This window comes from Polyodon spathula, chromosome 16 (genome assembly GCF_017654505.1).
Source record: "Polyodon spathula isolate WHYD16114869_AA chromosome 16, ASM1765450v1, whole genome shotgun sequence".
Taxonomy (NCBI): Eukaryota; Metazoa; Chordata; class Actinopteri; order Acipenseriformes; family Polyodontidae; genus Polyodon; species Polyodon spathula.
This window is the reverse complement of record NC_054549.1, coordinates 13,053,541-13,080,926: the sequence shown is the minus strand read 5'-3', so window position 1 is coordinate 13,080,926 and position 27,386 is coordinate 13,053,541. Positions and strand designations below refer to the sequence as shown.

Here is a 27,386-nt window from a genome sequence, read left to right as displayed (position 1 = left end):
TTTATTATGCTAAATATAGAACAGTACATTAAACACCATTTAAAGTTGAAGTGACCCATACAGCTGAGAAGTCTTCTGTTATTGTGCATGAGTGTGGCAGGGACACTGCTTTAAATAAAATAGGATTTGTATGTGGGGCATAGTGCCACAGTGTGGTCAAATACAGTAAAAGCTAGATATAATATTTATATTTGATAAGTGCCATTTTCTGCACACTCATTTGTGCCAGCAGAAGTCAAAAGGAGACAAAATCAACGTTTAGCTGAAATGGAAATGTGAGCAACAGTTGCTGAACATTTTTACACTGCGTTTTGTATTGGGGAAACTTTCAGACCATGCGCAATTGCATTCTGATGGTTTGCTGCATAAGGCAGTCACACTCTTGGCTGCGTTGGAGAGGACACACCCCTAGCGGATGCAATTGGTTCTCCTGCCAGCCCTTGTTGGCTGGATGCAGGTGTTTCAATGCCATCTCTTCTCAGATTACAAGCATTTCATTTACATTACTCTGCACCTTTGGCAAAGATCATAACTTTATACTTCTGAAGTCAGGATGTCAGTTATTTTTATTATCTGGAGTTAATGATAGGTGCTGGATTGACAGCCCTGCTTTGTAAAGTCATCCACCCTTGATGCAGTGCCTTTTGGAGGAGAAGGCAGTTCATTCTCCATTCCCATCAAGTCCTTGGCACAGCTAGACGACTGCCAGCCAATCAGATTACAAGCCCTTTTAAATGTGTGGGTTTTAAACCGTGGGAGGCAGTTTGCTTTAGAAAGTTAATGGAGGTCACTGGGATTCAGTTGCATTGCTTCCCAGATCTTCTGTTCCCGAGTTGGAATTAGTTTGGTTGAGGAAAGTTTCGTATGGCACACCCGGAGACCACACTGCCACGTTTATATGGGGTGCAATGTTGTGCACCCTTTTATATTCACTGCCTCTTTTTATAAGAAATTAGACTGCATTCATTTTAGCAATATGTGATGAAAGTAAAACTGTTCATTGTACAACAAACCAACCATTTAGGGTAGCGATTTTATACAGTATTGCATCCTACTGGTAATACAGCCGTGTCCATTTCTAACTGATTGTAACTACATTTGAGACTCGGACTGATTCCTGTTCTGTTTCTGCAGGTATATCCCTGCAGTCGTGGATCACACAGGAGGCCTCCCCTGTCACGGCACTTACCTGCTTCATCAGGTGTGACTATTTTAAAGATATTTTTAATGCATTTGAGCAAAGAGCTGCTGAAGAAGTTTTTTTATATTATATTATTATTACCTGAAGGGCTTCTTTTTTCAAGGTTGTGTCTCTAAATCTCTCGTTGGAAAAGTGCGCACAAAACATGAAATTCTTCAGAGAGAATGACCTGTTTTAGTTTGTTTCACATTTACATGCATTTGTTGTAGTGCTTGGTCTTACAAGTGGTACAAAGAGTATTCTGTAATACTTTTTTTAATGCATTTCAGCAATCGGCAGCTGTAGATTTTCTTTATATACTAGAGCAGGGAGATTATGTTCCAAGCTTGCATCTCTCATTGGAAACACTGGAAATGAAGCATAACATCATCTGAGAGACTGAGCATTTTAAAATGTGCACATTTACATGCATTTGTTGAGTGGCACAATTTTTTTACAAACTGCAGATAGTGTTCTGTAAAAAAATGTATAGAGTACTGTTTTTTGTTTTTTTGCCAGTTCCTATCAGTTGTATAATAACGGTGCTATTGATTGAACACCTGATTTGAAAGTGAGGATTGCACTCCATTGTGTTCCTCAGGGTATTCAGCGCAGAATCACAGTCACCATCATCCACGAGAAAGGCAGCGAGCTGCACTGGAAGGATGTGCGAGAGCTGGTTGTAGGTGAGTGCTGAAGCTCCTCTCCAACCTTTATTGGCATCTGGAAGACTAAAATGAAGATAGGTAAACGCAGGGATAAAATCGATCGTCATAAAAGTAGTGTACATTGTAATAAACAGTGCAGACTGCGGTAGAGTCAAAGAGTTAACACATAAAAATACAGAGGAGAATAAGTGTGTCTAGGGTGTTTTTAAATTTGGCTACTGCTGTGGATTCTATAATGAAAGTTGGTAGTGAGTTTCAAAGGAGCAGCACAGCTAAAACTACGCCCTCAGAGCTCAGAGTGTAACACACACATATATGTATATATGTGTGTGTGAATATGAATGAACATCATTTAGATATTTTACTTGTAATCTAATAAACTATAAAATGATATTGCAAAAGTTTACTGGAAACAATAGTGGTAGTACAGTATTTCATGTTAGATTTCAAAATGTTACTTTTTTAAATCTGTTTTTCATGAAGTGTATAGAAAACTACAAAGCGGTATGTAATTCAATATGCTTACGTGACATTATTCAGCAGGTTTCATCCGACTTTATGAAGCAAAATGAGTTCATTCTCTCGGGTGATGCTACATAGCTGTATATGTACATGTTTCTTTTAGCTAGCTGTTTTTAAGTTTAGATTAAAGCTAAGCACTTGTACAGTATTTGAAGTAGATTTCAAATTCGGACACAATTCTGAGCAACAGAAGCCGTGTTGTGTAAGGAAGATGCAACGCTGTTTAGCATCTGTGGCGTTTCTTATTTTCTCGTGGAATTCATGTATTATTATTTTATTTCCGTTATTAAAAGGTCGCATCAGAAATAAACCGGAGGTGGACGATGCTGCTGCAGATGCTGTTTTGTCTCTGAATATAATCTCAGCAAAGAATATCAAGTCTTCACACAATTCCAACAGGTACGTTGTGAGGGGAACTTGCAGCAGGATTTAAAAACTGCTTCTCCATTTACTATGGAGATCGTGAAAGCAATGAAGTAAGCCAAGTTTAATGTACGTTTTTACACCTTTTTAGAAAGAGGCTTGAAGGATATGCTTTTAATGCTTCAGATTGGGACTGATGTTTTAATTTCTTTTTTTTTTTTTCCAATGCATTACTTTCTATCTCTCCCTGATCCTGCTGTGCCTGTCATTACAGTGTAACGTCCTTTACAGATCTGTTCTCTGATTTGGGCTTGAATTACATTAGTCTTTCCATCTGCCACCTGAACTAATTTGAAAAGGGTTTAAAATCAGTTGTGTTTCGTAACGTCAGTGGAGAAATGAAACCGAACTAAAGTTGAATTTTAACTCTTGTCAGCTCTGATTAGGGTCGCAGGCTGGCAGGAATCTTAATCCATTTGATTGACCAGACCTGCAAAGGGTTAAAGAGCTAAATAATTCATGTGATATTGAGCACTCCTTCAATACCTCTTGATCTTTAAACTAATGCCCAATTGAAGACCCGTTTTAACCCTTTCAGCCCTGAATTAATTTTGTCAAGCTGAAGAATGTGAAATTGAGTATACTTTATTGAGGACCAAAAAAATATATACATGTTTTCCCTATATTCTCTATACACTAGCTCAGACTGGGACCTAGGAGTCTCGTGAGGTTCCAACGTCATTTCTGATGGCATGTGTTAACAAACGGCGCTACGATAAGGGTTAATACTGGAGTGGGATCAGACCGCAGTGTACAAGCTGGTAGAGTGGTGCTGATGGAAACGTGGCATTAGCAATCGCCACTGTTCACCAGCTGTGATTTAGAGTACTGCCTGCCAGTTCTGCAGTGTACCAGACTGCTGTCTGTCTGGGGAGCAGAGAGAGCACTGACCTTGCAGCAGGTTCCAACAGCTTCTATCACATGCAGCTGGGATCCACTGTTTCCCTTTTATCCCCTTCTCTCTGAACACTACAGCTGAATACTGCTGAAAACTACAGTCCATAAGGTGGAAGACTAAAACAAAGCTTTTGAACTGTGAGCTTAACAAAATTTACAATCCAACAACAGAGGAAAACACTTAGATGGAATTATAATCTGATTGTAGCGAGGTGGTTATTGTATTATCCCCTTCCCTGAAGTGGAAGTTAAAGTAGTGCTAATCTGTGAAACCAGCTATTGTATGCTAAAGACAAGGAGAGGTCTGGAAACCTGCTGTGTGCTGCTGGCTGCTGCTGAAGACTGTGTGTTAAGAGTCTAAGCTCTGACAGCTGAAGGGATGAGGTGAGCTTGGAGCCACGGCAGGTTCCTGGGTTCCTTACACAGCGGGAAGCAGTGTGTGGGGGAGGAACCAGCAAGGGGAGCTAAGTGTGTGCAGCCAGGCCAGCTAGTCCTGCTGCTCCTGTCCCTACACAGTGATGAAAAGGGTTACCAGGGCTGATTCAAGACAAATTTCTATGTGAAAACTTCCATTGTAAAAATGAATAAAATTACTGGGGACTGTTAATGCTTTGGCAATCAGCAAACAGATTGCATCAGGATATTATTTTGTATTCAAAGATTATTAGCAGATAATGCACATTTTATATGGAGGGTGGGTGTGGGGGGGGGGGGTATGTAATTCAGGTGTCGAGTCTAGAAAGATCCCATGTTCTGAGATTCTCAAGAAGCCCACACAATGTAACAATTGCAGTCCTGAGTCTGCTCTACATTGTTAAGCCGATTTCTTTATAAAGCTTTTTAAGTACATCTGCGTCAAAGCAGCGAATCTCACCAGTCATCTCGGCTGCCTCTGTCATTGGCATTGAAAAGGTTGTCAGGTGTTTAAAATTTCATGTTTTGGCACTTTTAAAATGTCTTTCAAAGTATTATCGTGTTACTGACTCATTTTACAGATGCTGACATCATTCACTGAGTCAGGAGGTGTAATTGCTGTAATGGCTGAGCTCTGTTCCTCAGAGGACAGAAGCTATAGGGAATGAAATCTATTGATTACAGCTGATGGCCTTGTCTGAGATAATGGAAGCGGTCAGATAATGGGAGCAGTCTTGATTGGTTCAGTTCACACAGCACAACGCAGTATTTGGTAGTTGATGGAGTTGCTAATAAAAGCCGTAAGCAACCAGATGAATTTGCACACCTCTCTTGTTTTGCTGAAGCTGCGCATAGAGCTACCTAGCGCTAATGCTTATTTGAAGGTCAACTTTTGAGGGAGAAACAGTGACACCTGGTGGCTGAACAGATAGATTAGAGGCCTGGTCCACAGCACATGTACTAGGGGGATTCTGATAGCTTGCAAGGTTTGACTGTAATGATTTAACTAAACCAGGTGCACTGACTTCAGACCGGATCCTACCCAATATCTGTCTTATATGTCAGCGGGACGCTGTTTGTTCTTATACTTCTTTCTCTTTGTTTGTCGCTTGTTCCATTATCCTGTGTCATCATTTCTGCCTCATTACCTCATCATGTATTTTGCATTGCAGTAATGTTTGCAGTTTATTTCTGCTTTTGTTTTCCTTTTAAGCCTTGTTTTATTTTTCTCTTTTTCCCCTTTTCCTGCTGCTAATGGACCCTCCTTGTGTTTTACAGGATTTGTCTTGATAAGGAAATACCTAGGTACCTAGTTCTGCTCATAAAGTTCTTTTTCGTTTTCAGTAGAAAGCACTTTCTGACATCTCTAGTGCTCTATTTTAACCTGCTGTTAGTTTGTACATGCTGTATAGGCCCCAACAGTATTCATGTAAGGAATGTTTTGAGGACTGTTTTTTTTTTTTTTTTTTTTAAAAAGAGTGTTCATACATTTGCTCTTAGGTTAAATAGTGAAAAATAAGAATAAACTGGGATTTAAAAAAAAAAAAAGTCCTTAACAAAGTATTCCTTTTAAAAAGTCCTTGATGTTTTGTGAATCTGGCCCACAGGGGTATATTCTTTAAAGAGTGGTGGATTGAAGTATCTCTCCTATTTAAATAGTTCTAACGGTGCTCTGTCTATTGAAGATACACTGAAGAGATACTGTTGGAGATACTGTGACCTTGATCCAGAAGACACAGTCTGGTGTCTTAAACAAGGCTAAATCTAAATAGGAAACCCAAGTAGTTACGCCTGCTTCGTCTATCAGCCTGTGAGTGACTCTGCTGTGGAGATCACTGTGTCTCTTACGGTGGACCTGAGACTGGTTCAGGCCGTGGGAGGGTAGCTCAGCTGGGTTTGTCCGTCTGTCTTCAGTCAGTGTTATTGAAAGAGACACTGTGGTGCTCATACAGGTGAGCGCAGTCTGGGCTGTCACTGTTGTCGAGGCAGGGTGTGACTCATTGAGATGCCATGCGAGGCTTGCTGTGTCCCAGACAGGATGAAATACATGAGCAGTCAGCAGAGAGCTACACATTGATGTGACACAGGCATCCTTAGATAAAGCTTACATTAATACCGCTGACAACAACCGCGTAAAGAACTGATGAGAACTGAAAATACTAAAGGGAGAGTCTTTTATTTTCACCTAAAAAGAAAAAGTGTTTGTCAGGGACTTGTTGGTACATGTTCATATATAAATGTTAGTGTCAGTTTTATAGACCCATCCATTTCCTTTAGGTACAAATTTCCATTTTATAATAGAGTAGCTGTGCTGAGTGTAGTGAACAGAATTGCACATTGACGTGCATCTTTATCACATGTTCAAGTGAATTGTGGTGGCGTTAAATCTGCACCATGAGTATGACTTTAATAGTATCACCTACCTGACTCACTAGGTTCTTCCTACTGAATCTGATATCTCATTCATTTCAGGGTTTATTTGTATTTTATATACAACAGTTTAATAGTAATCAAGAGCGTCTTTTACCAAGTTCATATTGGAGGCTTTTGCAAATTACAAAAAAAAAAAGTAATTTCAAATTATTCGCTGACATATATGCATCGGTAGGTTGTTATTGTTAAAATGCAGTATATTTACAGCATTATTTTGTAAGAGTAACTGTACAGATAAAAAAGGAGTCTGTTGATCTAATCTAGTTTAATCTTAAAAACTGAAAAGATTAAACTGATTCTGTGTGCAGGCAAGATTCCTGCCTCATACCTGACAAAACAATAGAACAGAATGCACCAGACAAATAAAATCTTTTGAAAGCTTTTATACGTGGCTTATAGTTAAATTGCTGAAATGCAGGGATGTCATCATTGTGGCTCTTTCAATGGGTTTGTCACCCAGGTGATGTCTTTGTATATTTCAGGACCTTCTACCGGTTTGAGGCAGTGTGGGACAGCTCTCTACACAACTCTCTTCTCCTGAACCGCGTGACTCCGTACGGGGAGAAGATTTACATGACCCTGTCTGCATACTTGGAGGTGAGTGCTGCTGTGCCTCTCAAACTCTGAATGAGGTTTGAGGGGAAAGCGAATTGGAAAGCCAGCCCCTTTAAGCACAGAGTTTTACATGTTGATGTATACAGCTTTGACAATGCAGTTTCGCACTACACAGTCATAGCTGGAAGAACATTTTGAAAACTGCTTTCCTCACAAGAAGCAGCAGCCAGCAACCTCACCACTTGAGCCCCTTTTCTCTTCATCTCTCACTTGAAAATATTTTATGAATTGGATGTTGTGCACTGCACACAGGATAGTAGAGAGGAATTCCAGCTTTGAAATTGTGTTTGTTTATTTTTCTCCTCTATAAGCCCATTTTCCCCTTTTCTCTGTGTGATAGCTTGACCACTGCATCCAGCCTGCAGTGATCACGAAGGACGTCTGTATGGTGTTCTACTCCCGGGATGCTAAAATTTCCCCCCCTGGCTCTCTGAAGAGCCTGTTTGGTAGAGGATACTCCAAGTCACCTGACTGGTACGATACACACCTTGCACAAGTTTATGAAATCAGTTTGAAAATCATGTTGAAGCAAATCTCAATGTGGTGCGTCGTCTACAGCTTTGGAAATGGCTGGAATGGGGTGTGTGTATAGAGGTTGTCGGTATTGCCTTGTGTTGATTTCGTTTTTTAAATGTATTTTCTACAGTAACAGAGTGACTGGGATCTATGAGCTGAGCTTGTGCAAAATGGCAGACACAGGCAGCCCAGGTAAGTAGATTTAATTATAGCTTTATTATTTCAGAGATCTCAATTTTAACTAACCTACTTTATTCTTGAAAAGTTGCATTCGCTGAATTCCACATTCATATTTTAAAAGTTTTCTTGTGGGAACTTTAAAATCTGGAACATGTTACCAACCACCTTCTTGGCTAATTTAGGCCCATAGTCACACCCATAGTAACACCTGGAAGTCATAGTAATTATCTTAGATTGATTTCAGACGAACAAAAATAATAATCTGCACTTACCTGGACTGAAGCCATGCAGAAGTTATACAGGATCTTGGCATGCATTTTCATTACAAGCTGTCTAGGAATTAGACCAGAACACAATCATTGCTAAGCAGGTAGCAGGTTGTTTAAAAACTACTGTGCAAATAGTTTTGCTTTGATGCTTGGAGTCATTCTAATCGCCATGGTGTGTAAAACAGGTTATCTGCTTAGCGGTCAATGACTGCATTGCTGTGTCTCCCAGGTATGCAGAGAAGGAGGAGAAAGGTCCTGGATACGTCGGTGGCGTACGTCAGGGGAGAGGAGAACCTGGCTGGGTGGAGACCTCGTGGAGACAGCCTCATTCTGGAGCACCAGTGGGAGCTTGAGAAACTAGACCTGCTGCATGAGGTGGGTGCCATGGAAACCAAGGCTTTGTAAAATGCATCACCTTGAGATTCCTACTCTTGCACTTGCCCTGTCAGAATTGTTCTTCAAGTTTAATGTTTCCTGTTGTGTTCTATTGATTTTTTTTCAGGCCATCTGGGCTTTTTCTTTTGTTTTTGGTGTAAGTTATGTTGGCAGATAATTAATTAATTTTAAAAAAAATTAAAAATAAGCCCTATTTTATGACACATGAGGGCATGGAATGTGTCTCTAAAGTTGCACTGTTCGCCTTTCAAGATCTTTTGATTCTCAACGATAATTTTAACCAAAGTAGCATCATTGAATTGAAACACCCCTCATAAATGAGGCAGTGAAATTGGAGTTCAAGTGCGTGTCACTTTCCATTCATTTTGCACACATTGGCAATTCTAAGGTGGCAATAGAAAGCTTGCCAGGGTCCAGGAATCTGAGATACAGAGCAATCAGCAGTTGTGCGTCAGCCTCTCTCCATCAGGGCTGATTGTCGACAGGTCAGGAGAAGAGACCTGGAGACACACTGTGACTGGAATTAGTTATGTCTGTTCCGAAGGTAGAGGGATTTCAACTGACAAGATTAGTGATTTATTTCTGCAGCGGGGGACAAGAATAGCATGTGACACTGGATTAGGGAGTTCAGTCAGCACTTGAAAGATAAAAATAATATTCTGGAGACCAGCAGGTTTATCTACTATATTTACCGTAGCTTGTCTGTGTTTTAGATCAATATGCAGACAACGCAGCACCGATTTGATGCAGTAGAAGGATGTGTTTTGTTAAAATGACATGAATCTGCCCTGGTGAGATCAAGCTAAAAGCACTATAACCATACCTGCAGACAAGACTGGCTCTCTTGCATAGCTGTTAAGGTGCTGACGTAGACAAGCCTGGCTCTCTTGCATTGAGGTTAAGGTGCTGACGCAGCACTTGTTGCACCCTGTCAGGTTGAGAAGACCCGGCACCTGCTGCTGCTGCGTGAGAAGCTGGGCGAGACGACGGCCCCCAAGTCCCTGAGCGAGTCCCTCTCCCCTAGCTTGAGCAGCGGCACCCTGAGCACCTCCACCAGCATCTCCTCCCAGATCTCCAGCGCCACCTTCGAGAGCGCCATCACCCCCAGCGAGAGCAGCGGCTACGACTCCACCGACATAGAGAGCCTGGTTGAGCGCGAGAAGGAGCTTGCCACCAAGGTGCCTGAGCCTGCCAGCTGGAGGCGTTCTGTCTCACATTCGCACGGAAACAACTTTTATATCTATTGACTAAATCTTCCTTGTGTTGCTATATATCCTAATGTATATGCAATCTGTTTTAGTGCCTGCGACTCCTCACCCACACCTTCAACAGAGAGTATAACCAGGTCTGCAACAGCATTAGTGACTGCAAAGTAAGAAAAACTTTCTATGAAAAATCTTAACAAAAACAAATTCAGGATAGAGTCATCCAGAGTAAATAAACGTTTATAGCATTTATTTTACATTAGGTAGGCATCACAGTTTTGCATGCAATAAATATATACCTTTTTTTCTGGAATACTTAGTAGAATGTTATCTGTTAGAAACTATTACAGCACTAGTATGTGGTTGTTTTTTTGTTTGTTTTGTAGTTGCATGTGAAATTACATTACAGTGTAGTGCTTATATTAGCTTCTTTTATTAATGATTTTGGCTTGCTTTGTAAAACCACAGGAAAAAGGTAATTTACCTTAGATAGTGGGTCAATAACCTCGCTGGCACCCCCTTTACATCAGTGTGTCTTAGCACAGTATGACGCTTGAAATGTCTGCCGCTTGCTGTCACTGGCTCTGCAGTGAGCGATGCTGAGATGCTGTGTTGGTTTCAGCTGTCAGATATCTCTCCGATGGGACGGGATCCTTCAGTGTCGAGCTTCAGCAGTGCCACTCTCACGCCGTCATCTACCTGCCCCTCCCTGGCGGACTCCAGATGTAACTCCACGGACCAAAAGTAGGTCGACTGATGCTTTCCTTTCAGACTCCTAGAAATGAACAGCGATTTGTGAGCCGTGGATCACACTGGGGCTCTGTTAATGCTGCTGATGAAACACAATTCTTAGCAGTCTAATTCATAAAACAGCCTTGCCTTGCCCCCCCTCAGGAAAACACAATCAGTCAGTTTGTTACATGACTCTGCTCCACTTCTTCAAATACAGATGGGTATTTATTCAGATGTTTAGCACTGACATTTTACGCTGTTTTAATGAGCATTAAGAACCAACCTTACAGAGCCACGAAGAAAGACTGAACTAACTCCTGGCTTCGTCCCTCTGCGATATCACTTCTTAATTGTGTTTGCATTCCCTGCTTAAAACCATCACCCATCCATCCTCTTGTCAGCTGTGCTCTAAGGCTGGTTCTGAACTGTTTTCTAGAACTCCAGAAGCCAACTCCAGAGCCACCAGCCCTTCCTGTGCTGACTATGAGAACTTCCCCATGGTTCCCATTGTGGAGACCTCCTACCTGGCTCGAGCCGGCAAGAACGAGTTCCTCAACCTGGTCCCTGACATTGAGGAGATGAGACCCGGGTAAGCAGCTTCTGTTGAATACAAACGTTTTACAGTACTTCTCAAATTGCACTATTCACAGTGAATGCCAGAATAAAATAAATATAAAACAGATAGGTAGGTAGGTAGATACAGCAGTAGTTTTTTATAGAAACAAATTATAATTAAATAAAACACTTTAATTGATAGTATTCTTTAAGGTTGGGGGGGGGTCAATGGCCACAAGCTCCCAGGCTTGGAGGCTTCTCACTGAAGGATTGATTTAAACTGTGGTTTCACCTGGAAGCAGGGATGAAGCTGCCCTCACGCTGAGCTTTCACATTGCAGGTCGGTGGTTTCTAAGAAAGGCTACCTTAACTTCATGGAGCCCAGGTCTAACTCGTGGGTGAAGTACTTTGTGGTGGTGCGGCGTCCCTACGTCTTCATGTACAACAACGACAAGGACCCCGTGGAGAGGGGCGTCCTGAACCTGTCCACCGCGCAGGTTGAGTACAGTGAGGACCAGCAGGCAATGCTGAAGGTGATCTCAGTCCTCAAAACCGTATTTACAGCATTTGTCCACCAGGTGGCACCAAACACATGATTTAAAAAAAAAAAAATAGAACACCTTTTAACTAGAACTGATTTTGATCACAATGGAGTTATTAGACCTCTTATAAGTATACCTTTTTGAATCGCCCTTTATTGATACCGTGACCCGATTTGGTAGTATATAGTGTTATTAATAACCATTACTTGGCATGCTAATCGGTTGAAAACCAAATTATGTGATCTCTCTGCACACGTACTGTGTTATTAATAGGCTTTGACTGATTCTTCGTTTCATCCACTTCTGTACACGTCAGTATAGAACTAAACCCAGACACAACGCAGCCTAACCCAGTGCATGCTGTATGCTTCCTTTCTGCAGACGCCCAACACGTTTGCAGTGTGTACCAAGCATCGTGGGCTTCTACTGCAGGCTATCAATGATAAAGACTTGAATGACTGGCTGTATGCCTTCAACCCACTTCTAGCTGGCACAATAAGGTACAGTCTGCATTATTTAATACAAAACAATAAGAATTCTGATAAGAATGTCGTCATTTGAAATGACTGCCATGTTTAGTGTACATCTTTACATCATCTATAATCAGTGGTTACTGTATCCTCCTGGTTCAGTTGCATTTTCCAGTTATAGTGTTCAATCCTGGCGGTAGTTCATTTAGCTGAAATTAGTTGTGCTAAAAAAAAAAAGTATATAAACTACTCCCGATGATGCTAAACATCCTCATATCATTTTCTCTTATGTTTTGTTAAACGATAGACAATATCTTCACATGTGCCACTCGATTATTTAGGTGTGATTTCATTGAGAGACTAGCTGCAGCGCTGCACGATTACATGGTGTCCATGTTTTGGCAGTTCGTAGGTATTTATGTTGGTTTACTGGTCTTCAGTTTAGATTGCAGTTATCTTTCCTCACCCTATGTACAGATCTGTAGTGTCGAGTTTAGTCAGCAGTGAGTCAACCCTACAGCTAAAAGCAACCTCCGATATAAGCCGTTCCAATTTGAACTCTTGTTGAAACTCGTTCCAGTCATTGGCTGCTGCACGCTTTCGGTCGTCAGATATGTAGAGAGGGCCAGTGTGGAGGTCGCAGTGTTGAGGAGCTCTGTAGGGGTCTTACAACAGAATGGTGTGAAGTATGCAGTTTAATCAGTAGGCTTTTATGAATGAATGAATGAATTCAATGCACTATTTATTTTTTGTTTCTAGGTCCAAACTTGCCCGAAGGCGCTCAGGGCAGCTGAAGAATTGAGAACGGTCCCTACACTGAGTGCAGGGAATGCAGTACCTGTTCTTCTGACTTGCCTTTGAAGATACAAAGTGTTAACACTTACTTATCTTTGTGATTCTTGACGGTTTTCTCTTGTATGTAGACCTGTGGTTAACTCTTCTTCGAAGCACCTTTTTATGTTAACATAATCCTCCACCACCCCCTCCTCCTTACCTCCCTCCCTCCTTCTCCTCCTTTTTTGTCTTTCCTAAAACTTAACTAGTAGCATGTTGTAATACAGTCTAGTTGTGTGTGTGTGTGTGTGTGCACGATTTTTCAGCAGTTTTTTCCAATTCTGAGTTTTTGTGTCTCTAAGGTTGTCCTATCAGTGTTATTTCAGTATGAAACAATTTTCAGTTGTACCCGCTTGATAACACAGGCTGTCGACAGGTTAAGCAGAGATTCATGCACACAGCAAAAGTAAACAGACTAAATATATACCATTGAACAAGTTATTATGTACTTTGCTTTAATAGTATATTAATAGTGCAATTCCTAAACTAGAATGTTACCATATTTAACAAAACACTACAGAGATTGCCTGTTGGCAATTGTCTATAGGATTTCTCTCTGGTTGACAATTGGTGGAACATCAATAGAGGCAGAGTATTGGCGTTAGACAGGGTGGTGGCCCTGTCCTTCACACAGAGGATTGAGACCCCTGAAAGCGCCTCTCTTTTGCAGGCATGTTTAGGCATCTTCTTTGGTTAGCCTACTTTTTTATTTTAGTAACTTTTAATCATCTCTGTCGGGACTTGAAACCTATTGCGGATTTAGGAAAAAATACGAACGAGAAGTAAAATGGGCGAAACCAAATTGCAATCTCGCCGTGTCATAAACGAAAGCAAAAAAAACAAAGAAAAAAAGAAGCAGTCGAGTGAGATTAGGTATTTCAAATACTCTGGGGGCAGTGTATTCGTATTCAGCTAGAAAACAAAATACCAAAATGGCTCACAGATGGCCAACGCAAAAAGCACTTATGTTTCTAGATAATCTTACTCTAGGCCAGACTGGGAACTGATGCAGCCTCCACAGACCCACAGAACATACATGCTGTATTACTTCATATAAGCAGATGTACCTAAAATCATTGTGTTGTAATCAGCTGTTGTGTTAATGACACAGTGCTTGGACCATCCAGTTACTGGGCTGTAACTATTATAACAACATACAAATGAAAAACATTAACACTATGAAAACAAAAAACAAATGTCTTCTGTGTATCTCGGTTCTAGAATAGTGTTTGTTCCAGTGACATGTCTGCAGCAGCGATTGCAAGACGGATAATTCTTCTGAGATTGTCCAAAAAGTTTTATTTGATTTGACTTTTAATTTGTGTTTTTATTTCTTTTAATATTCCCTGTATCTTTTAGTGCAGGTTTATTCTCACAATGATTTTGCCAAAGCAATGTTAATATTGAAGCACTGTTATTTACAGCTTCCTACAGCTTGAAAACTACTGGAGGGACTGTAGAAGATACTGGAATAATTAGGTCATTTTTAGATGCTTACAGGGTTCCAAGTACTATTGGATTAGAACATGCACCAGAACCAAAATGAGCTTCTTTAATGTCCAGGATATATAACCGAGGTACAGCATTGGACTGTGCCAAGCATATATGTGTTTATATCATATGCAAATGCCCAGATGTTTACGACCAGAAATAGCAATGATTTTCAAATCCTTTTGTAGCTAAATGTTGTTGCAGCATTGCTAATCATGAAGATGTCACTAGAAGATATGTTATTTGAGTTATGGGGAAGTCTTTCCTAGATTACAATGTTTAGCACTTTCATTCCTCATGAAGTCACAATGGGAGTACGCAGGACAGCCTAGGCTGATCTTAAGAGTCTGCTGCAGGAGAGGTGTTAGTAGGCACAGTATTTTTAGCTGCTGATTTAATGTGCTTTAGATACTGTGCTAACAAGCAGTGATTGCCAGGGTTGGGTAACATGAAGTAAGAGGTACATGGTTGATGAATGGAATAGAGTCCTGCTGAATTCATTGCTGTACCAAGTATCACCGAAGTGAAGGAACAAACTATAATACTCTTGATTTTTATTGTTTAAAGACATTACTGAAAAACTTTGCTCTGCATAAATCTGAAACGGGGCGTCAACCAGAAACAAACTGGAAGAAACATAGGCCTGTATATGAAGTACTTTTATATTTATTCAGCATTTAGATGGATTCTTTACAATTGTTCTGTTACATTAAATACTGTTTAGTATTGCTGTATTGGTATGAAAGGGATGATTTGCATTGTTCAATATTCTACAAACCAGCCTGACTGAAGTGTGACAATACAGGGGATTGTGACTCTGGCCAGCCAACCAGTAGTACATGCAATCCAGCACACTTAGAGGCTGGGTATGAGTGGACCAGGGAAATGCAGACTAAGGACAGGCATTCTTTAAACAGGTTATTAACCTTTTGATACAGCAGGCTTTTCATTTCTGTACAAACGGAGACAGAGTGGCTATTCTTCATGATGTGCCCAGGGTCTGGGGTCAGCTAGCCTGCAGAGCACAGGCACTCACACACACACTGCATGTCAGCCTGTTATGGTACTGTCAGCTTAGCATACACTGAAATATTACCATCAGCTAGTTGACAATGAAATGAATTTACAGGATTGTTTGCATGCAGTCCATACCTTATAACTGTTGTCAGAATGGCTGGCTCTTCTAACTAGTAGTCAGTAGTTTGTTTTAAAAGTAGCTATGCAAAATGAAGACCCTGTGCAGTTTGTCAGAGCAAAGGTTTTCATTAATTTTGAGTTGCAGGTTTATTAACACAAAGTTTAGAGACTTTATTAACGGTATTTAATATTTTAACGTGTGTTGTGTGTGTATATATTGGGTTGCAGTTCTTTGCACAGTAGAATTAAATAGTAGGACAGAAAGGCATACAGTACAAAGGTTTGCATATTTTTAATAAGTCATTCCACTAACTCTGCCTAAACATATACTTGAACTATAAATGAAGCAGTGTGATGCTAAAATGAGGAGTCGTTCATTTGGAAAGCCTGGTGTTACTGGTTTTTTTTTTTTTTTTTAATTATTGTTATTGGGAACTGGTTTAATTTTTGTGCTACCTGTTTAAAAGGAAGTGTCAGCCTGTTTCAGATTTCAATTTCTTTACAAGCGATCATTAACTTGAACACTAAATGATGTTCTTGGCGATAGCCTGGTTCTATACCAGAGGATTATGATGTTGAAAGTGGGCCTATATTAGGTTTATAATAGAAGGTATTATCTTAAACATCTAATCGTACTTTTGGCTGAGCTCTGCATTGTGCAGCTCCTTCCTATGTCATCTATTCACCAATTCCATCTTAACTCTCATCATCCATTATTTAAAAGTGCCCCAAATCTAAAGCAAATTGCCCCAGAAAGAACAATTTCATTTCCGACTGAAGGTTGACATTGTCTTTTAACACCGGTTTTTGTTTGAGATCATCTGCACTGTACATTATTTATTTGTCAGATTTGCTTCATTTTCATACATTTTATTTTGTAAATATATATGTTGTATGGAGCTTGAATTAAAATGTAAATATTTCATGTATTTGTACTAATTATAATCCATTCGCTGTATAGCCTAGACGTGTAATGCAGATATATCTAATTCTGTGTGTGGTAATCTTGCACCACTGAACTGTTTAGTGAACGAGATAACAATAAATGTACAACCAGTGCATTAGCAGAATAAGTCCTGAGTTCTGTGTTTGTTTATTAGCCATCATGAGAGTGATTAAACTATTGCATAAGTGTATACAAACACATGCAGTATATACATACATAAGTGTGTGTGTAACGCATTAAGACAATAGTACTCGTTATACTTCATCAACTGTACAAAGGTCATGTGTTACTAGTCATATTGGCAAAACAATAGTATGCTGGAGAAATTGGGGTTGGAGACGATGAAGACAGACCCCAATAAAGAGTTACCCTGAGCGGCGTTTGGTTCCAGCTGTGACCAGGAGGCCCAATGCCCTTTGACTGAAAGCGTGTCTATCCCATGCAGTTTAAAGGGAGTGGCGGTCCAGAAGAGGCATGGCTTCTACTGAATGACTACATGCAGTACTTTAATACTGTCACAACACAATAATCTTAAATACAATCTACATTAAACATTGCAATTTTACCTAATACTACCCTGCCACTGAACATGCATCTTAGCTGCCCAGCCCAGACACAGGATAAAATGTTCAATTCCAGCTTGGGAGGTCGGTACACAGGTTACGCTGCAGACCGCATTTTATACATTTCATGTATGATACAAACCTCTACAGCTTCACATCAAGTGCCACTGTTCTTATATAAAGCTATGCGAGTCTGCCCCACACACAAGGAAGTGGATTAAACCATGGAAAGAGCTTTGCTTGTAATTTACAGTAAAGATGTGCTGAAATCGTTTCCTTCAACGGTTATTGAGCGTTTAGTAACCTGCATGCCAGGTGGTGAAAGACGACTCATTTCTGCTCCCAGAGATTTTTTTTACAACTGAAATGCGGGCACCTACACAGCCAGGTGGTACGATTGACAATCAATCAATCAATTGTATTTTTATATAGCGCCTTTTCCTGTAAAACATCTCAAAATGCTGTACATGACATAAAATACATCCACAATTGTTAATACATTTATATCACATTTATTAAGAAACACATTAGAAACAGCATTTAGAAACATGATTTTTTTAACAGTGCAATAATTATACTGGTAGAGCTGACTGCTTAAACGAGGCTGTGGAGAAGGTAGACTAAAATTAAATGCAGCTTTTATATTAAACACAAGCATGCTGGGGTATACACAATATATTATAAATATATATATATATATATATATATAATATATATATATATATATATATAATATATATATATATTACCGGCAAGTTCCATATAAACCAATAGCTCTGCAGTGACACCTAGCGAATTTATAAGGATATTGTTGATTTTTTTTTAATTTATTTGTATAGCTGTTGTGCTTTAAAAACTGCTACGAGAAAAAATAAATAATAATAAAACCATGAAAATTGAAATGCAAATTCCCACGTCCATCAAACTGCCTATTCGATGTGCTCAACGTCACATTGTCCCGGATTTGCATATGAAATAACTCTGACAGCAGAGTCATGTTGATTTGCACAAACCTGGTCGTGACATCAAGGGGAGCGGAGGCCACTGGGCTAGACCACAGCAATCGCTTTGCAGCACGCTGGGAACCTCGTCCAATTTTCCCATCTGAGCTTCATAAAGTGCAATATTAAAATACTATTTGAGGCTAGCTGCCATGTGGAATTAATAATATAATTACAGAAAGCGGTAGGGTTTATGCCTTATTTTATACCGCGCTTTCGATCGCTCGGTTACCTGGGTCTCGTTGCGCTTTCGGGGAAGGAAAACGCAAGATTAATAACTGACGCTCGATCAACAAATCCAAATCCAGTTTCCATTGGTTTATTCATTCTGAACCAATAGGAAATCTCAAGAGGCGGAGCGTTGGGCTCGGCGACCTCACTGGGGAGAGCTCTGTTACAGTGAAGCGGTTCCTCAGGCGGTGCAATACCCCGAAACCCTGCGAGAAGGAGGAGGGCTGTCTCCGCCGAGCTAATCCTATTCCAGCGCTGAAGGATAAAACGCGAGACCATGGCACAGTGAGTATGCATTTCTGTGGCTTTGTACGGCGTGACAATGCAAGTCAGTCTATGTTTGTAGGACTGGACTGATTTAGAATGCAGAGAGTACTGGCCAAGGATTAGACTAATTCGAGTAATTACAAATGTTTTTAGAGCAGTGTAAGGATTAGACAATCAAGCTTGTTTCTGAAAATAAATGCGTAGACGCGCTAACACTGACAGTAGTAACAGATTCCCCTTCCAGCTGTACTGACACTAACAGCCACCACGATTCAAGTGTTCAGGTGTTGATCAGCATTCATATGTATTGCCTATGGTCACCAACTCTGCCCGTATGAGGGATCAAGGAAGGAAAAACATTACTATGCCGAGAACAGCCCCGGAAACAAAACTACGAACACAGTACAATGAAATGTTGCAAAAGAGACACAGGAGTGGGTTCCCATTTTGAAAGAAGAATGAATGAATTATTCAATTTTTTAATTTTAATTTTATTTTTTTTAAAGCGAACTTCGAGTTAAATTTGACTGCAACCTACATTATTACAGCGTGTAGGTGTTTTGTAGTTTCGCCTACCCAAACAGAATCTCCCCCTAGAATTGGGTGTGTGATTTTTTTTTTTTTAAGGAAGGGTTTTGTTTTAACTAGCAGATCAGTTGCAATTTTCTGCCAAGTGGAAAAGCAGTTCTGCTGGAAGAGTAGAAGTCCAGTCCCTTGGCAGCTGTCCGGCAGTGTCCACATTTGCAGAAGTCCACTTCCTTAAAGGTTTAGAGTAAATGTTAGGGATGTTGCAATATTATATTGCAGTAGTGTTTGGACATTTCTGGGGGTGGATTATTTGTGTAACAATGTCAGATTTCACAGTTCACTTTATCTCCCAGTATTGTGGAACTGAAATACCTTACACGCTATAGAAAACATTAACCCCATTTATTTTTAATATGCAATAGAGTATAACACCCTATTATTATTATTATTATTATTATTATTATTATTATTATTATTATTATTACTCATTATTAATGCTAGATAGTGACCTCATTTTAATAAATCATTATGTACCGTAAATAGACCTACTCAATGGAACCTCCCATGTAATCACACATTGTTACTGTATTGTTACTGCTTTATGTGATTTGTTAGGTGTGGCAAATAAACCCTTTTGTTGAGAAACTGAAGAATGTTTCCTTTCCAACAGAGCTGATATTGCCCTGATTGGTTTGGCTGTGATGGGCCAAAACCTGATCTTAAACATGAACGACCATGGCTTTGTGGTAAGCACAGTTCAGCAACAGGGGTCAGCCGTATACCTGGATTAGATGCCAGAATTATAGTGGTAGCTTTGGGTGCCTAATTTTAACTATCGTCGTATATCCACAGTAAAACACTAACGTCATATAATTGGGCATACACCAAATCCTATACCAATACCATGGCCTTCGGGTGAGATGTAAAACCGAGGTCTTATTGTAAGTGATTCTGCAGCAGCAGTTGTTGATGCATAGTTCACCCCCCTAGCTGAAAGTCACTTTTGGATAAAAGCATCTGCTAAATGACTAATTCAAATAATAGAACTCCTTTTTGGTTTTTGTTCAATTTAACTTTAAGTGTTTTGCCATTATGTAATTTTGCATTAAGATTGCATTAACCCATTTCAAAAGTTATACAGTTAATATACACAAATCTGACAGTCCCCGATGTTATTTCTTATCATACACCATCGCAACCTTAACAGCCAGTCGGATTGCTGTGTTGCATTAGGACATGGCACTGCAGCTGTTGATTTGTGATGCCTGCAGGTGTGTGCCTACAACAGGACAGTCTCCAAGGTGCAGGATTTCTTAGACAACGAAGCGAAAGGAACGAACGTGATGGGGGCTCAGTCCCTGGAGGACATGGTGTCCAAGCTGAAGAAGCCGCGGCGAATTATTCTGCTGGTGAAGGCAGGCCAGGCAGTGGATGACTTCATTAGCAAGCTGGTGAGCACAGAGCAAGGCTGGCTATGCTGTGTGATATCTCAATCAGATATCGCAATGACACATCTGGCTATCCTGGTGCTTAGGAGTGTATCGATGCACTAATGTCACGATACCATATGTATCACGATATGCAGGTTGGGGTACGATATGCATCACGATACAAGTGATGGGCCAGATTGACTACTTCTATAACGCATAGCAGGACTGTTGAACAAGCCCCAAATTATTCTGCATTGCCTGACTACCAGGGATCAGATGATGACTAACTGTGAAATGTGGCTCCTCTGCCCATTCAGTAGCAAAGATTCTGGTTAATGGGCCCAATGGATTTGCTACTCTGGTAAATAAAAGGTGCTGGTGAGTTGCAGGCTGTGTTGAAGAGCCAGGCCAGCAAATCAAGGACCTTCATTCAATCCTCATTATCTTTCTTGCAAAGTTGTTTCTGGGCACAGTCAATCCCTGCTTTTAAAATTGGTGTAATTCACATTGGTGCCCCATAGCTTGTTACAAAAGCCCTCCTATGTACTACATGAAGCTAAAAGGTGTTTCTCATTCCAGGTTCCATTGCTTGAAGCAGGGGATATCATCATTGATGGAGGCAACTCTGAATACAGAGACACAGTGGTAAGTAAGGAGAGCTGGGGGCAGGAGTCATCATGAAACTGCCAGACAATTCAAAGCACTCTTCCTCAGTACATAGCTGATGAGCAGCGCCGAACGTCATCTTTTAAAAAGCTGAAATGGCTCTGGTTTGCTCTGCAGCGGCGGTGCAAGGAGCTGAAGTCTGCACAGCTGCTGTTCGTTGGCAGTGGAGTGAGCGGAGGGGAGGAGGGGGCCCGCTACGGACCCTCGCTGATGCCCGGAGGTCACAAAGAGGCCTGGTAAGTCTTTGCTGGGCACCAAAGCCTTGTCTCACTGTCCAGCATTGCCATGCTCAGAACCCTAAATAATGCACAATCAACACTTGTTAAAAAATCTGCAAAATATACATGCTGAAAAATTAGCATAATTACTCAATTCAGTTTATATAAAGTATAAGTGTAGTTTACATGCGTAAACGTTTGTTGCTGTAAACATGTCCACAGTGAGATATCTGCAAAATGAAGTTGCCGCAGATCTTGCATTTTCAAAATGTTTTTGCATGATTTAGATAACGTCAATAGGACATTTTTGCATTGAGCACACTATTTCTGTACCACAGGCCACACATCAAAGATATTTTCCAGAGCATCGCTGCTAAAGTGGGAACGGGAGAGCCGTGCTGTGATTGGGTGAGTAGAAATAAAGGTTGCTGGATTTATCATTAACATTGTATACTGCATGATCTTATTCATGGGTTCTTCAACCTGTGCCGCTGTCATTCAACTGTCTGCCAGTCTGCAAATTTAATTATGAAAGAAGTCTCTCTGCATGTTGACAAGATGCACATTGGCTGAGCAGCCAGCCCGCAGCGGTACAGTCTCACTAACTTGGTAGGTCAGGGCTGTGTTGTGTTCTGTAAAGTCCTGGAAGAGCTTGCTCTCTGAAGTGTGCTTTCCCTCCTGTGAGGTCCATGTCGCCACCACACTGTAAACTGCTCTTGACGGGTTTAAGTTAGTGAATCTATAACTTGGAACTGCTTGATCACAATCAATCAGGTAAATGTAAGTCAAGCAGACAGATGTTTCAGCTGCAGTTGTACACTGATGAAGACAGTGAGCTGCAATGTTTGTCTGCTTGACTTGATTTCTTATTCATTTTAATTTAACTCTTATAAATGTATCAGTTAATACCCTAATGAGGATCTGATATTCAGCCCGGAGCAACAAAGCTTTCCTGCTGAATTTCAACAGAAAGCAAAATGAGTTTCTTCATGGCTTTTGTTTCCAATGTAATGGTATATGTGGAAGGAACAGAGCGAGGCAGATTCAGTAGCAGCAGGTGGAGTGCAGTGTCTGGTTGGAATGTTCTTCTTGATTTCGTGCTCTAGGTTGGTGATGAGGGCGCAGGTCACTTTGTGAAGATGGTGCACAATGGTATTGAATACGGAGACATGCAGTTGATCTGCGAAGCCTACCACCTGATGAAGGACGTTCTATTCATGGACCATGATGAAATGGCCAAGGTGAGCAGGGAACAGCCCTGTGCCTTCAGTTTTTAACCCTTTGCAGTCAGTTTATTCAGCTCTTTTTTTTTTTATTTTAAACGTGCTGTTTATTTTAAACTTGCTGTTTTTAAATTGCTTTTTTCAGAGTAAAACAGTGTTAACTACACTGTCTTTTTCTGTCCTGTTGTGTTTTATTGCTTAATGTTAGATGCATACACAATGACATAATGTGATCTGGTGAATCTCTCTGAATATGTGACAGTCTGTGTAGATTAGTGAATTATTTGTATTTATATTTTTTTCTTTAGGCATTTGAAGAATGGAACAAGACGGAGCTGGACTCCTTCCTAATTGAAATCACTGCAAACATCCTGAAATTCCGGGACTCCGACAACAAGCACTTGCTGCCCAAGATCCGAGACGCGGCTGGACAGAAGGGCACAGGGAAGTGGACTGCTATCTCTGCACTGGAGTATGGCACGCCAGTCACTTTAATAGGTTAGCACCCGGATTATCATTTCACTGGAAACTCAAGCTAAGACTGGTCCTAATGCTGTGCATGATCAAAACTTGCATTATATAGTCCTCCATGCTGTGGATGTTGCCCATGGTGACTGTCTATGTGCTGATCCCTGTGATGTGTCATTTATTTCATTGGCACTGTATTGATAACCCTGTCGTACAATATTTTGCTTAGAAGGAAACTGAGGTAAACACTTAGATTGAAACCTGTAACCCTATTGGCTAATAGTGCCACATGACCACAAATCTGCTCTGTGATCCAGAAGGTGAAAAGTGAAACCATTGTAGCACCAAGCCTGATTTCTGCAAATTACAATTGTTTGCCTTTTATGATGGTCCTTATACAGTAGTAGCCATTAAAATCACAAACAAGTTTCCCAGAAAGGCTCTTTGACCATGTAATGAGACAGCTGAGCCTAACACCACACCATCTCTAACTGGGATAGTCTTCTCTTCTCTGGTACTCCAGTGTTGTCTGTTAACAATATAATAAACAACCTTGTTGTTTTCTCCAGGATGAGGCTGGGGAGGTCTCATTCAAAGCCTATATCTGAGACTGCCAGATGAGCTTCCCCATCAGTGGTTCCAGCTAAACAGCGTCTTCTTTGTGTTTTTCAAAGTAGTCCCGTTAACAGTATTTGACACCGCTCTCCCTGAGAACTGGGGCTGGGTATTTTTAACACAGTTGAGAAAGACTGCGCATCTTGGAGGTTTTCTGGTATGTCAAAAAAAAGCTGCAAGTACCGCACACTGACAAAAGACAACGTTATTCTGCAGACAATGCAGTAATGCAAGTACTGTGTGTTTGTCTGTGGGGGGTGGGGTTAGAGTCTGGCACTGAACCCACTCGAATTACCAAGCCACTGTAAAAGCTGCAGATTTTTGCATCACAAGCATTCTTTGGTTTGTGCTATGGTCTCTAGAAGTAGAAGGTAAACTTTTCATGCATAATCATGTCTTTATCTCTCCTTTTCTTAACCATTCTTACCAGTAATATTGTACGGATGATAAATACACAAAAGGGAGTATTTTTCTTTAAATCAGGGAGCTACTACAGTAAGCACCCTTTTTTTTTTCTCATGTATTATTAACACTTCATACACTGTGGCTTGCGTTTATCAATTCAATGAGCAGGATATTCAGAGTCATGCTCGACTGGCAGTTTTTTTTTAATTTATTTAATTAGGCAAGCCTAGTATTGTTGAAATGTAAATAAAGCAATGAGTAGTGTTGAAATTCTGACTGCGATGAGACTTGCAGAAGTAACACTTCTCCAGAATGGATGGTCAATATGTTTTATTAACTACAGATTTGATCCGCAGTGCCAGCTTTGTGATCTAGTGCGCCCCTGTCAGTAATCTACTCGGGATCTCTCTTTGACCAGGTGAGGCGGTCTTCGCACGATGCCTGTCCTCGCTGAAAGAGGAAAGAGTCGAAGCCAGCAAGAACCTTAAAGGACCCAAAGGGGCGGAATTTAAAGGAGACAAGAAGGCATTCCTTGAGGACATCCGACAGGTATGTTTGAATCGCCCCTTTAAGAGTGTTGACTCCGTTGCGCTACTTCCTTTATTTCTTGCTGTATAACAAAGAAGAAAGGGTTCCACCGTGAGCAGCAGCAGTATTATAAACACCATGCTGTGTGTTTCAGGCTCTCTATGCCTCCAAGATCATCTCGTATGCCCAGGGGTTCATGCTGCTCCGACAGGCAGCCAAAGAGTTTGGCTGGTCTCTCAACTATGGTGGGATCGCTCTGATGTGGAGGGGAGGCTGCATCATCAGGAGGTGAGAGTATAGGGTTCGTTCATTTTCACAACACTTTTTCACACTCCGGTCTGTTTGCTGCATACTGGAGTCTGTAGTTACCAGCAGAAACGCACGCTAAACGTGCATAGCACGAGGTTTCCCCAAAGAGCGTACATTCCAACATGCTAAACCCCAAAATATAGCATTTGAACTGGGAAATGAAACATTTTTGTTTCATAGGATGGGTGTTTTATATATTGTATTAACAAACTACTCTGCATTTACTTAACCCTTTCATGCATGAAATGTTGGACACAAATATATTTTTCAGTGACATTTTATTCCTTGTATGAGGTCATCATGCATGTGTGTCTTGTATAGGTCCCCATATAAACAGTAGAAGAGATTATTTTTAATCATTCCCATAGGAGTTCGCCATGCATAAAAGGGTTAAATAGCTTGAAAACACATACAAATAACATGTACAGTTTACCAGGAAGCCACTGAGGGAGAAAAAAAATTGAGCTTTGTTGAAACATCTCAAATATAGGTCTGCCCTCTTGTGAGAGAAATCATATGACCTCATATAACCTGCTTCTATCCAAGGTCTGCGGCAGGTTAACAGTGTTCCTGATTCCCTGGAGGATGTAAATTAACTGCATCCACACTGTACTTTAACAAAAAAAAATAGAAAGTTTGAGATAAACCTTGCTTCAGACCACCAAAAATTGCACAATGTGTATTTGGCAGTGCTCAGTTGTGAAATACTCTAATGAGGAAATGCAGGGGCAGGCATCAGTTAGATCTGCTCGGGAGATGAGTAAATATACAGGGTTGTGAACTTCTCAAAGGGATCTGGAGAAAGAAGATAACTTAACAATTTACAGCTCATTTTTTGCCCAGGAAACTACAAAAGACAAAGTGGAATCAATCTTTTTTTTTTTTGTATTGGTCATAATAGAATGCAGGGTAAAACTGTGCAACATACAGGCCGATGTTAAACACATGAATTTTCACCTGATATGGGACCAGTTGGCTTAAAAAGCTTATAAAATACAATAGTGGCTACCCTTCTTTCTTTTTTTTGCAGTGTTTTCTTGGGTAAGATCAAGGAGGCATTTGATAGGAACTCTGAGCTGCAGAGCCTGCTTCTGGATGATTTCTTCAGAAAGGCGGTTCAGGATTGCCAGGTAGCAAATCAATCAACCCTTTCCTTCGCTGCAGTGTGACTGCGCAACAAGCACAGGGGCACACTGAGCTAAGTGACTCTGATTTACTGACTCTGACTCTGTATATCAGACCATACTGTGAAGAGTCCAGCGCGGGACACCCTGTGGAAGATAACTAGTGCATGATTGACTGTGGATAGCTTAGGTTTATTCTTGTGTAGCTTCTTGCAAGTTGTGTGGATTTGTGCCATTTGGAATACACTGGAACAAATTTCCTTTAATTCGGTGTTTCTTGTAGAAGTGTGTTATTGGCTTGCTCTCACTCCCTGCCCTCTTCCCCTCAGGCGTCTTGGCGCCGCGCAGTGAGCACTGGAGTGCAGGTGGGCATCCCCATGCCCTGCTTCACCACGGCGCTCTCATTCTACGATGGGTACAGACACGACATGTTGCCAGCTAATCTCCTCCAGGTCAGGGCACATACGTTTGCAGTGATTCGCTTGTCACTGCTGTACATCACAATCGCTACTTGTTCTTGGATTTGAGATTTTTCAGATCCACTTTCCTTACAGTTGATTTGTGTGTGTGTGTGTGTATGTATGTGTGTGTGTGTATATATATATATATATATAAATTTGTAATAGTTCTGTAGTAGGTGGATAAACTGCCACACTTGTTATAGTGCAGAAGTATTTGTTTTCTATATAATTAATTGTGGTTGCTACCGATAAACTCGTCTGGGTGTAATAAGTAGTACTGTCCACAAGGAGGAACTACAGTTAACGGAAGCAATAAAAATGTTTTTGATTTTCTTCTTCCACCTGTACAGGCCCAGAGAGATTACTTTGGCGCCCATACCTATGAGCTGCTGACTAAACCTGGGCAGTACATCCACACAAACTGGACTGGCCACGGAGGCAACGTGTCCTCTTCCTCCTACAACGCCTAGCGAGCGGCCGGCCCACAGCACACAGGCAGCTGGAAGCTCTCACCACCTGACATGGCATCTCACACATTCCTTATTTTAAACCAAATCAAAATCCATCCCCTGGTTTAGAAATATCTTTAGTTTTTTATTATAGAATTGTATGAGGAAAAACAGTCTAGAAGGTATGCTGATCGAATATTTAATAGGAGATGTATAAATGTGGACAATAAACTCTAAACAGAATGTTGTTTTGTTTCAGTGTTGTAGCTTTTCAGCACTTAAGTAGCAACTGTGTGTGTGTGTGTGTGTGTGTGTGTTTTTTTTTCAATGAGGTCAAGAGGTTTTGACTCTAAAACCTGACACTTGTTTTCTAAAGTCATGTTGCCGGCTTACAGCTGTAATCGTGGATTAAACTGAACGCTCGCAATGTGTTAGATTCTTCTAAAGCTAAATAAAGATTCAAATCCCTTTTTAA

General features: G+C 40.7%; 2 protein-coding genes across 14 annotated transcripts in view; both read left to right on the top strand.

Annotated features, from left to right (window-relative positions):
- LOC121328632 (kinesin-like protein KIF1B) overlaps positions 1-16,540 on the top strand; it is an 83,350-nt gene extending 66,810 nt beyond the window's left edge. For 7 of the 13 annotated variants that reach the window (XM_041273507.1, XM_041273503.1, XM_041273502.1 and 4 more), the window contains 14 exons: positions 1,135-1,201; positions 1,782-1,866; positions 2,664-2,769; positions 7,020-7,134; positions 7,493-7,626; positions 7,799-7,860; positions 8,347-8,492; positions 9,449-9,691; positions 9,814-9,885; positions 10,341-10,462; positions 10,887-11,039; positions 11,346-11,538; positions 11,929-12,047; positions 12,777-16,540. In XM_041273507.1, coding sequence (XP_041129441.1) covers positions 1,135-1,201; positions 1,782-1,866; positions 2,664-2,769; positions 7,020-7,134; positions 7,493-7,626; positions 7,799-7,860; positions 8,347-8,492; positions 9,449-9,691; positions 9,814-9,885; positions 10,341-10,462; positions 10,887-11,039; positions 11,346-11,538; positions 11,929-12,047; positions 12,777-12,819 — 1,660 coding nt within the window. In that variant the 3' untranslated portion in view covers positions 12,820-16,540. Of the gene's footprint in view, positions 1-1,134; positions 1,202-1,781; positions 1,867-2,663; positions 2,770-5,382; positions 5,410-7,019; positions 7,135-7,492; positions 7,627-7,798; positions 7,861-8,346; positions 8,493-9,448; positions 9,692-9,813; positions 9,886-10,340; positions 10,463-10,886; positions 11,040-11,345; positions 11,539-11,928; positions 12,048-12,776 lie in introns of all 13 variants that reach the window. The other 6 variants (XM_041273497.1, XM_041273506.1, XM_041273501.1 and 3 more) reach the window with 1 other exon arrangement.
- A 1,795-nt stretch (positions 16,541-18,335) lies between these two features.
- Positions 18,336-27,386, top strand: LOC121328634 (6-phosphogluconate dehydrogenase, decarboxylating). Its single transcript, XM_041273512.1, has 13 exons — positions 18,336-18,505; positions 19,686-19,761; positions 20,287-20,466; positions 21,025-21,090; positions 21,229-21,347; positions 21,668-21,737; positions 22,436-22,570; positions 22,861-23,050; positions 24,459-24,589; positions 24,723-24,856; positions 25,908-26,007; positions 26,331-26,453; positions 26,813-27,386. Exons 1-13 carry the CDS (start codon positions 18,498-18,500, stop codon positions 26,930-26,932), a joined length of 1,452 nt encoding a protein of 483 aa, XP_041129446.1. The 5' UTR covers positions 18,336-18,497; the 3' UTR covers positions 26,933-27,386.